General features: G+C 37.5%; 1 protein-coding gene across 1 annotated transcript in view; it reads right to left on the bottom strand.

Moving 5' to 3' along the window:
• The window catches only part of LOC136836305 (golgin subfamily A member 4-like), a 520,799-nt gene that overhangs the window by 64,114 nt on the left and 443,994 nt on the right, over positions 1–12,691 (bottom strand). The window contains exons 43-45 of the mRNA XM_067100429.1: positions 12,216–12,377; positions 8,202–8,360; positions 1,312–1,470 (exon numbers count right to left, since the gene is read on the bottom strand). Coding sequence (XP_066956530.1) covers positions 1,312–1,470; positions 8,202–8,360; positions 12,216–12,377 — 480 coding nt within the window. The remainder of the gene's footprint in view (positions 1–1,311; positions 1,471–8,201; positions 8,361–12,215; positions 12,378–12,691) is intronic.

Here is a 12,691-nt window from a genome sequence, read left to right as displayed (position 1 = left end):
GCAAATTAGTCTGTCTGCAATTATATGTATATTACATATTTTGAGAGATCTAAGTTGGAGTAAAATACAACTGGTAGGGTCAAACCATATCAATGTAAATGTAAGGTCAGAAAATCTTTTTGCCCTCCAAAGGAATATTTAGGCTCAAATGATGTTCATGTCATTTTAATTCTTCCACCTACAAAAATTCTATTTGACTGTTGAGCCCGCAAAAGTGGTTTTAGGATATTCTCTTCCTGTTACACTTCTTAGTTGGAAGAAAAATCATGTCAATCACAGGTTCCATTTAAATCTATATATTCCAGACCTTCATGCTTGGAGGTTTTCCAAAAACACCTCAAAAGCAAAAAGTTTTCACAGGAAGCAATCTGGATCCAACACTCCACCCCTACCAGCTAAGTAGAACTCCTGTCCTTATTTTAGGAGTGGCAGAAGCATTCACCAATCTAGTATCTACATTCCAAAAGTGGAAGAACACCTCTTCTTTTCTAAACAGAAGTGTCAGTCAGTCTTGTAAAAGAATTCTGATCTGTCCTATCTCAGATCAGAATTCTTTTACAAGACTGACTGACACTTCTGTTTAGAAAAGAAGAGGTGTTCTTCCACTTTTGGAATGTAGATACTAAATTGGTGAATGCTTCTGCCACTGCTAAAATAAGGACAGGAGTTCTACTTAGCTGGGTAGGGGTGGAGTGTTGGATCCAGATTGCTTCTGTGAAAACTTTTTGCTTTTGAGGTGTTTTTAGAAAACCTCCAAGCATGAAGGTCTAGAATATATAGATTTAAATGGAACCTGTGATTGACACTCAAGAAATAAATCTTCTTACCGTAAGTAATGAGTTTGTTCTCTACAGACAACTCATTTCTTCATATAAAACAATTGCTTAAATAAAAATTTTCCCTTCATCCCAGCAGAACATTTTTGTCTTCAAAGGATTAACACTGCACAAAGAATGAATCAGACTGGCTGCTGGGGATCAACAGATCTACAAGAACATGAGCAGTACCTAATTTCAATTACAAATCACTGGTGATGAGTTGTGGTCCAATGTCTCAACAGCAATGGCTGCAAAACTTAAAAACACACCTGGCCAGCATATTGAATTATCACTGGCATTAAAATCAAATTAAACACTGAATGCTCTTATATTTCCTTTATATACAAAATTGCAAAAATTATTACTACAATAAACTTTGTTGATCAGGGATTAAAAAACTATTTTATTTTAAGCGTGGGAAAGATCTACAGTCAAAAAGCAAGTAAAAAGTCTTTACCATCGTGCTTAAAATAACAATAAATGGTACACTTACCCTACAATTAAGGCACATATTACTGCTATCAATATTTGCTCTAGACTGCAACTCTGCATCTTTTTGTGATAATGCATTTTGTAATGAGACAACCTGTTCTGTATATCTTCTTACTTCTCTTTTCAGGCAGATCTCATTGCTTGAGCTTTCAATCTTTTCCTGAAACAATTTAAGACATATTCAGTAAATTTTCATGAAATTCCTCAGAGAACCTACGACTTTAAATACAGTTGGGAAAAATCACCCCAGAAATCTGTCGACTATAATGTACCAGAAAACAGCCAATTTAAGAAGGGTATTGTTCAAAACATGTGGGACAGTGGGGCATTCTAAACATGGCTGATGAAAATGCTATTGCATTCTAATTATTGTTTTACTTTTCATTTTAACTACTGTACTGTACTATATTACAGTATGAATATATGCTAATGGTGCACGTACTATATCACGGTATGAATATATGCTAATGGTGCACATCTTCATATATATTTTTTATAACAATCCATCACCAATAATCTTTTAAACCCCTGCACCTGATTACGTAAAACGTGATGTAATTGTATAACCGTGAACATCAGTATGAAAAACCTTCCCATCCAAGGACAGTAACATATCAGGAACTGTCAACAATCTACCAATACTTTGCACTGAAACATAAAAACCTGTCCATTAGAATAAACCCTTAAAAATTCCAATGCATGAAAGGATGGCATTTATTAACTAATGCAAAATCTCTAATATATTTAATAGTTTCTCCAAGATGCTTACAACAGAAGAAATGGGTTACTGAATACAGCTCCTTTTTCATTTTACAGTACAGTACATTTTTTTTTGGTTTATGCAATTAACCTGCTACTACAGTCGACCCCTGGTAATCGTAATAACTTGAAATCCGCGATGTTGGAACCCCCCCCCTCTAAAAACACTTATAACTGCCTATTTTAATAGTTCAAACACCAGATATAAGTTAAACTATCATCCTACAACACTTTAACATAGATGGGGTGACGTTGGTACAATAAGTACTGTACCTAAATACAGCATTTAAATACAATCAACCCGCCTGGGTTTACAGGGGACGCGTACCACAAACCCCCGCGAATAGTTAAAATCCCCAAATAGTTAACAACCCCCCCTCTCAAAATGCTTATAACTGCCTATCTTGAAAGTTCAAATACCAAATGTATACTTAAAGTATCATCCTACATCAAATATACCTTAAATGATTATCCTATTACTGAATTAATCTTTAAAATTGTATTATTAATATCATCTTAAACATTAATACCCTTAAAAATTTATACATACATACTTCTAACCCTTCCAGCCAAAACAGAAAGAAAAAAATTTGTCTGTTTTTTGTCTTCCAAAGATGTATTATATTTACTACACATTTTTAAAACACTGTGAACACACACACAAACAGTGTGCATATGTGTTAACACCAAATTGGTTAAAGAGACTCAAATCAGCAGTATATATCTTTTCCTGAGAGAGAGAGAGAGAGAGAGAGAGAGAGAGAGAGAGAGAGAGAGAGAGAGAGAGAGAGAGAGAGAGAGAGAGAGCATTTATTTGACCACCTAGTGGCAACATTTTTTACCATTGCTGCCAAGTTATTTGACATAATTGACAGGTGCACCCTCCCTGTCTCTCAAAGCATTCAGGAAAAGACTGGGTAACAGATGAGTTAAAAGAATTTATACTGAACTTTTCTTTAATGAACTGATATTTTGCTGTTTACATTAATATTAATTTTTGAAAATTAGTAAATCATTTATTTATCATACAAAACAAATATGTAAATATTACATATGCATAAAAATTCTCTGATCTCAGCCAGAGAGAGAGAGAGAGAGAGAGAGAGAGAGAGAGAGAGAGCTGAACTCATATCTATTTATCTATCTATCCATTTCTCACATTCTACCCTTTGGCAAAAGAGAGAGAGAGAGAGAGAGAGAGAGAGAGAGAGAGAGAGAGAGAGAGAGAGAGAGAGAGAGAGAGAGAGAGAGAAGGAAGGAAGGAAAGAAGGGAGAAACTGATTTGACCACAAGTGGCAACATCAGCCATCTTCTACCCTTGCGGTCAGAAATGTCAAGTAATTTGACATATTTGGCAGGTTCACCCCACCCCCTTGCTCCAAACCCATCAGAAGATGAGGGAAAGAATTTATATTGAAATAAAATCTTAATAATTCACTATACTTTCTTTACATTAATATTAATATTAATACTTGAAAATTAATATTATTAATATTTGAAAATTAGTAATATTAATTTTAATATTTTTTTAAATTAGTAAATCATTTATTTATCATACAAAACAAATAAACATACTTGTGCATAAAAATTATCTCATCTCAGTGAGAGAGAGAGAGAGACTGTTATTGTTATATTTTATTTAATATTATTATTTAATCTTATTAAACTTAATATTAATATTTGAAAACTAGTTTTTTTTTTTTTTAACGTTAGTTTAACCAGACCACTGAGTTAATATCAACTCTCCTAGGGCTGAAAACTAGTAGTGTAAATCATTATTTTATCATAAAATGTATATGTAGGTACAGTAAAGTATTTAGTCACGAAAATAATATGAAAATACAGAATATTCCTCTAAGAAAAAACCAGCAAATGGGGTTTTCCACAAATAATTTATACATGGGTTCCACAGAGGATCCCGCGAATCGCTGATTCCGTGAATCCAGGGGGTCAACTTATGGACTAAAAAAAAAATATATGAAATAATAAGAAATTTAAGATTACATAAACCATACAGGTACTCACCAGTGATGAATGTTGATTGAAGATGATGATGAATTAGCTGTGCAGTCCGATGATTGACAATACAGATGTGACTACACAGTAAAGCCAAAGAGTTACATCTCCTCGGGGGGCGCCTCTTCCCCTTCTTCAGGTGCTTCTTCAGGGGTTTCGGGAGGCTTTGGAGGGCCCTTCTTCATCCGCTCGAGAAACATGGTGATAGGCAGCTGCTGTTGCCGCTTCTTCATGCTGACAAGGGCGTTATTATAGGGCGCTATTGCCGCATCAAGGGCATCTGAACACTCTATGGAGCATTCCAGATAAGGATCCCATGCCAAAGCCAACTCCTGCAGCTCCTTGATCATTCTCATGAGGCGGGACAGACGTTCCAGAGACAGGCCCTCATCCTCCTCCTCATCCCCATCCCCTGAACCTGCCATGTCTTCTTCCTTACTGGCACTTAGATTTTTTCAGCTCTTCAAAACTCTGGTCCGTCAGGAGGGCAGAGTGGGCATCAATGAGGGTGACTACTTCATTCTTGGTGATGTCATCAAAGCCTTCTCCACCAAGCATCCTTGCCAAATGGACTGTGTTATCAATGGCTGAATGTTGAATTTCATCAGGAGAGAAGGCTTTATAATCATGAACACACTCCAGCCACAACTTCTTCCAGCATGCATTAAGGGTCTCCTTTTTCGTATCTTTCAATGATCGGTCGACAACAGTCAGACATATGGCAATCGTGAATTTACATCAATACTCCTTCTGCATGTATTCACTGTCACTGTCCATTGCCTTTACAAGGTGCTTGAAGGAGCTCCAGGTGTAGAGTGCTGTGAAGGCGCAGATCATGCCCTGGTCCATAGGCTGGAGGAGAGAAACGGTGTTGGCAGGGAGGAACTCAAGCTAGACTCCTGGTAATAGGTCAAGAGGGTGGTCACCAGCATTATCCATAATCAACAACACCTTGAACTCCATGCACAAGTCGCTGAGGCATTCCCTAACTTGAGGGACAAAGCTTTGAATGAATTAGTTAGACGTAAGGACTTTGGTGATGCAGGCTTTGGGGCTGTGCATCCAAAACACATACAGCAAGTGCTTGTTCTTATTCTCAAGGGCCCTGGGGGTTTGCAGCCTTGTAAATGAGGCCTGGTCCCAGCATGAAGCCAGCAGCACTGCCACACATTATGAGGGTAACCCTATCCTTCTGGGCCTTGAACCCGGGGGCTCTGGCTTTGTCCTTCATGAGGTATGTCCATGAAGGCATCTTCTTCCAAAACAAGCCAGTCTCGTCCATACTGAACACCTGTTGTGGATGGTAGCCATTGTCGCTGATGATTTTTTTGAAGGTCTTGGGATATTTTGCAGCTGCTTCCATCTGCCAATGCCGCTTCCCCATGCAGAGAAACACTCTTTAGTTGGAACTGCCCCCGAAAACTGTGGAACCACCCCTTGCTGGTCCAAAAACCTTGAGGAGCTGATGACAGTCCTGCTTCTTCCTCTTCCTCTTCTTCTTCAGCAAGTTCATCGAAGCCTAAGAAGTCTGCTTCCTGTACGTCACCACCTTCCGTAACAGTCGAAAACTGCTGGCAGAGTTGTGCTTTCTCGCAAATGATGTTGGTGTCGAAGGGGATGTTCTAACAGAAGTCCAATATCCGAAATGCCAAAGCTGACTCCATCATCATGATGCTCTTACCACACACAGTGGAAAACTTCTTTGCACTAATGTATAAGCTAACACTCACGGCCTTCCTTATCTCTGCCTCTTTCTTCTTGATGTACCGGATGGTTCTCTCATTCATGCCATAATGGCGGACTACTGTGATGTAACTTTTCCCCTCCTGGAGTGTCATGATCTTCCTCAGGCGCTTAGGCTCTTTGCCAGAAGCCTTAGAAGGAGCAGCGCATTTAGGAGGCATCTTAGGGCACGATTCAAAAAGATAACACAGATTAACACTGCGAATAAAGACACAGCAAGTACAGATACACATGCGAAACACTCAAACAGTGTAAGGATACACTTTGCAATAGCAGAGGTAGGGCTCCTGCAGTATGTACATATACATCTCCCTGAGAGAAAGTCTTGGGGGTACAAAGCCAATCAGCGCCAAGGAAAATGAATGGTACTCCTGAATTGGCTGCTTTGCAGATACCAGTCAATAGCGTGTCAAGTAGCACTGCGCCTAGGTATTTCAGCTTCCCAATATGCATTTTCCTTTTGCAAAAGCTCTGTGTTTGGAACTTCCTGGGGGTGGTTTTGGGGCAAACATTTTTTAATAAAAAAAAGAAAAATTTTATTGATGTTTTGTGGTGCTTACATTAATATTAATATTTGAAATTAGTAAATAATTTTTTTATCATAAAAAATTTAGTCACGAAAATACAGTAAAATGAAAATACTGTAGAATGACAGGACAGATTCCGCAGCTGTAAACAAACCTAACATTCGGAGGTAGTCCTGTCATTCAACAAACTACCCATGTATTTTAGATATGCTCTATTATCATCCTAAAACACTTTAATATTTCAAAATCATCTAACAACAACAAAATACCAACAAAATGTACAGTATGCGCAGTACATGATGCGCAAAATATCAATGTTGTTATGAACTGTACCCTGTACTGTATATGATGCGCAAATGACCCAGCATCTCTGTCCAGCTTCCCAGTTCACTGCATGTGCCCCTATTGTTCAAGTGTTTTGCTGTGTATCTGTGTACTTTCTGTGTCTTTTTTCGCAGTGTTAATCTATAATAGTGCCCTAAGATGCCTCCTAAACACCCTGCTCCTTCTAAGACTTCTGGCAAAGAGCCTACGCGCCAGAGGATTGTCACGACACTCTTTGGTGGAGATGAAATCAGCACCCTCATTGATGCCCACTTTGATCTCTTGATGGACCAGGATTTGGAAGAGCTGACGAAGGCTGCCAGCGTGGAAGAAGACGTTGCAGGTTCAGGGGACGGGAACAAGGAGGATGAGGGCCTGTCTTTGGACATCTGTCCCAACTTATGAGGATGGCCAAGGAGCTACAGGAGATGACTGGGGCATAGGATCCCAATATGCATCACTCCATAGACTTTTCATATTGTCTTGATGGGATTTTGGCACCCTATAGAGACCTCCTTGTCAGCATGAAGCAGCAGCAACGGCAGCTGCCTATAACCATGAAGGACCCTCCAAAGCCTCCCCAAATCCCTGAAGAAGTGCAATTAGTGGACAAATTGTCTGAAGAAGGGGAAGAGGCATTAACACCTCTGCCTTGTTATGCCATCATATCTCCATCGTCATTCATCGGACTGCATAGCTAGTTCATCATCATCATCATCATCATCTTCAATCAACATTCACCACTGGTGAGTACCAGTGTGATTTACGTAATCTTAATATAAATGTTTGAAAATTAGTAACAATATATATTTAGTAGCGAAAATAAAAAGAAAATACAGTTACTAGTGAATACTGATCTACAAAAAAAAAAATTCCCAAATTTGTGAATTTTCTGCAATATATTTGGAGATACATTCCAAAGAAAAATCCGCGATTAACTAAAGATGCGAATGCTAAACAGCAATATAGTGTGGATCGACTGTAGATGTTTCAGACAAAATGAACTAGATATGAACTTGGTATTTCCTAATGCCATGGATCAAAGTATTTTCTGTCAACAATGGGAATTCAGTAAACTATTATTATTCAAAATTTTCATTTATTTAAATGGAATGCACCTAAAAGAACAGTAACTTGCAAACCATACTTCTAAAGAATAAAAAGCCCACATATGAAAAATAATAAAACAAAGAAATAAAAACAAATTATGTTCTATGAGTAATTGAAAGTTTATGAGAATAAGTTGAACTACAAAAATCCATGTATAAAAAATAGGACTTAAGCAGTTGCTGTTAGTCTTCCCATATCTACAACAAGGTTACGTAGGAAAAAGAAAGCAAGAAAATCTACCAAAACTACAAGTTAAAAGGAGAAGCAATAAAACAAAAAAAGAAAAAGAAAAAATATCAATGGCAGTGTCTAAGTAGGAGAAGCAATAAAATAAAAGAAAAAAAAAGAAAAAATATCAATGGCAATGTCTAAGTAAATAAACTAGACTTTAATAAAATCAGACTTCACTTACTGAGTTTGCTTTGGCATACTTCTGTGTAAGATCTTGAACCTTATTCTCTAAAGCTGCTATTGTCTTACGGAGGACATCCTTTTCATCCAAATTTTTCAAAACTAACTTACAAAGCTGAAGATTCTCCTTTACTTGCAGTTCAAAATATTCACTAAGATTCTGGGGAGAAAATTAAAGATACTTTAGTAATTTTTAAACATTTAAAGTAACATCAACTTCCCTAACCATTCAATTTATTTCATTACAACTCCTCAAAAAATAACTTTTCACTGGAAAACTAAATGACAAACCCCTGTAATAAAATGGTCAGTACAGTACATGAAAACATAAAGTGCTTACAATATAAGAAATAAGGCTGATATGGAACCTCTTAAAACCGCCATTCTGTGGTTCAGGAACTCCTGTGGTTCGGCTCAATTTTGAATTAGCCACTACAGTATTAGTTCGTTGACCAGCCACGAGGGCAGCGCCACATATTGTTAACAACTTTTCTCAGAATCTGCAGAATATTATCTGTGCCTTTCATCTCCTAAATTTACTATCTTCATAATTATCACTATTAGTTTCTTTGTCATTTATTTTGATTGTAGAGGGTAATGAGATGACAAAAATAAAGAATGAATTTCGGCAATCACTCGGTGCTTTTGAACATCGCCGTCAAAAAAGTAAACAAAGCACACCACCATCTTTCGAGGAAAATGAACACTAAACATTCGCTGACTAAATGGAAAGGATAGAAAACCTTTTCTAGCATAGATATTTATGTTTGCGTTTCTTAACTCATCTGATCTCATGGGTGGCATATTGAATGGGTAAATATACAGCTATATAAAAGATACAATCAAGATTGTATCACCTACACACACTGCTGCTGTAGCATAAAATGATAAAGAGTGGTATCAGAGCTTAGCTAAGTACAATAGTAGGCTAAGTCGGCAACTTGGCCAGACTATGTTTACACAGAGGCTTAATTTTTTAGGGGTGTATTTTGTATTCCGAGTTTTTCTGTGGTCCGGTCTGAAGGTTCCCGGATATAAGGGTTTGGACTGTACCAAATTTTATCTTCTAAAGGACTACATTAAATTTCTGGAAATTAGTGGCCCAGGACCTCTTTTAACTTGCATAAGATTATGGGAGTGCACTTGAAACTATGACAGCTACTAAATTAGTAGCTATAATTAAGTGCTAATTTTACTGGCATCCATTTCTTTGCACAAGGTGTTAGTGATGATCCCATTTCATATGAGTCATTTTGCACACAATTAACCCTACCACAGCTTCCAAAGATGATGCAGGTGTCAAGTGTAGAAAATAAGTCCAAATCAATACAAGAAAATGCAGAGCTGTTGAAAAAAAAAACAGACCATGAAGTTTTGGTACATGAACTGTTTACAATATAAAAAAGCTCTCTGTAAGGAATAATTATAGTTCAGTAATACTGATCTACTTGATTCATTAGTGTAAATGTATGTAATTTAATCAATTAAATATATTAAATTTACATTAAATATTAAAGTTCTAATGAAACTTTAGGGGAAACAGTATATACATATTTAGCTAGTCCAAAGTGTAGTGTAGACATGGGCAAAAGCATGTTAAACTTCAGGTCACCTTCTTAAGCATGATATCACTGAGAATATGGGTTGCCATGCAAAGAATCAAGAGCAAAGCTTAACTGAGTGATGTTACCAATCTCATTGCCTGAGGCAAGTTATTTGATGCTCTGACTTTACTGGAGAGAAGAATACCATGGCAACCAGAATCTACTCCTGCCACTTAGCAATATCAAGAAACTCAAAGGTAGTGCTCTATCTCTAATGAAGTGAATGCAACTGACAAAGGAGGAGGATATCAGTAGCATTCATTGTCAAGAGCTTCATTTCTATAAGAATGGTGTCTCAGCTGGTTGGAACAACCCATCATCTGATAAAACCCACAAAATCTCCAGTCTAGAATCAAATATAATTAAAAGAACACATAGGTTCTTATGCCATGCTGAAGCCTCTTCCTGCCATATGCTGCCTATGTTGTCAATGGTCTCCCAAGTGAAGTTAGCTAAAAGAGGAACAAAAGACTTACAAAGTCCTCCAACTTGGTACAGCCTGGCCTAGGCTTAGCAACTCAAGACTACATTGTCCAATTTTAGCTGCTGCTCTAACTTAAGCTGAAGGTAGCCTGGTACTGTTTTGCCACTGTACCTTCGAAATTAACTCCCCTTCTTCAGTAAAATGGAATTTCTTTAGGCCATTGTCATATCTTATGTTCTCCAGTGCCAAGACCAATTTCTTCTTCATACTCCCCAGAAGAGTAAAGGGCTGCTTTTGCTAACAACCTCTTCCTTCTTATGAATTTCAACTTCGTTCCTATGGACTCATCTAAGGAACAAAACAAAGCTATAGTTAAAAGTGACTTGTCAATGGTTGGATTGACTAAGCCAAAGTCCTACATCCTGAATGAAATGGTATGGTGAAATCAAGTTGCCCAAAACTGTAAGAACTGTAATCAGGGCTATGATCCACACCAACAGGTTTTGAACAATTTTTATCAACAACAGAGTTTTGATCATGACTAACCGCTGATAGCACAGGACCATTCACTATCATGTACATGGCCAGACATCTTAGTGTCACCTGAATGTGCTGATACACAGCAAGGTCATGGTTTCTGACATCTGAATAATCCTACTTGTTTACATGGGCTTTCTTATTGAACTGCGGACTGGAAGTTGGCCTGGCTAACTGAAGAGAAATAGCAATACTGATGGGCAGAATCATCTAGCAACTGTTCACAGGGTTTTCTTGTCTAGTCCATTCACACACATGTTGCTGCTCCTTCCTTAATGGTCATCTGACATCTCATCTGATCCTTGTTGTGATGTTCTCTCACTTTAACTGCACAGCCAACTCTGGCAACAAAAGAATCTAATAAATACCATGTGACTTTGCACCCATCAAAGATTGAATCATGACAATTATCCAAGTGCACAATGAACCTCAGCTATCACAATAATTAGCAACAGTGACATCTGAGCATCCATCACCAAATGCTGAAAGATCCATCAGAAACCATGTACAAAGGGAACTAGGACAAGAAGAGAAAGCAATGATGTTCAGTGCATGGGTCTGCTGCTGTACAGGGCCCTCACATAACTGAAAGATCATCTAAAGAAATTCTGTCCTTCATAATCACAGAGCAGGCAGAAACATGCTGAAAGCTTGAGACAAACAAAATCTTTGTTGATAGGTCCTTAGAATGCTTCTCATACCATCTGGAAAAGTAACAAACCCACTAGTCAATGTCCCATTCACAGCAGGTATGGGAGGTAAGTGCAGATCTGCAACTCTTACTGCAACAATTACTATATAATTTGTGTAGTTCCTTGTCAGTGATAACCATAAACACAGTATGATTTGCCAAACAAATCAACACACCTATGCTATGGAAACATCAGAAAATGACGTGTAAAAGAAATCACAAAATTCAAGGATAGTAAGTCACCAGGCAAAACACTAGTGGTCATAAGTGCTGATGTAAAAATTGCACAAGACACAAAACATACTGCATCAAAAAATTAAGAATTACTTCAATAAATACTGAAATGACAATTTTGTTAAGGGAAGAGAAAATAACAGAAAAACTTAGAACTAATTCACAGACTATATGCAGTGAGGAAAAGGTTAGAAACTCACACGAAATTATGAAAAAATAAGAAACTAAAACAAAATGCAGTATATGATTCACAACAAAATAACATCAGCTAAGGCTCAGTACCCACAGAATGAAGATCACAAAAAATAAAAAAAAAAAAATTGGTTAACAAATGACAATGAGTGTTTTCCAACTCAATATACTGCCAGCCAGTTCTCCCATAATCTCATATCTGACTGTGCTATAGTTCAAGTTCTGTAACTGTCTATAAAAATTCAAGAAACAACAAATCTAGCAAAAGCTTGTTCTTCCTAAGATTGCAATCTGACTAAAAAATCTATTAAATCCAGGATAAAGCAAACTTACATTTGACCTTGCTAACGCAGGGAGACCAAGTCTGTCAATAGCTGTGCGTTCCCGTTTCAGTTCCTCCTTTACAGATACTTCTTTATGATGACATTCTTCTATCTCATTTTTCAGTGACCTGACATTCTGCTTCAGCGAACATATTTCTGCTTCTGCCTCTCCCTGTAAAACAAAAGCCACACTGGAAATTCACCAAAACTATGCAAGTGGCATCTTTCTAAAAGGATAATTAAAGGCCTTCTTATAAAGGGCATTACTGAGGGTTTCTTTTGAGTGCAGTTTTCTGGCAATAATTCAAAGATGAACAAATTACAAGAAGTTTTCTACTATATTCCATGTTTCTGTGCAAGCTCCTGACTGCTGCTGTCACTGATCCCCTATTGTGATAGCACAAGTCCTATTCAGGGCTGGATTAAGACCTTTAACCCTCACAGTCCAGGCTAAATATATATCAAGCACACCCCTAGACCAGGCTA

Source organism: Macrobrachium rosenbergii, chromosome 4, assembly GCF_040412425.1.
Source record: "Macrobrachium rosenbergii isolate ZJJX-2024 chromosome 4, ASM4041242v1, whole genome shotgun sequence".
Lineage (NCBI taxonomy): Eukaryota > Metazoa > Arthropoda > Malacostraca > Decapoda > Palaemonidae > Macrobrachium > Macrobrachium rosenbergii.
The sequence above is the reverse complement of the archived record's forward strand: the minus strand, read 5'-3'. Positions and strand labels throughout refer to the sequence as shown.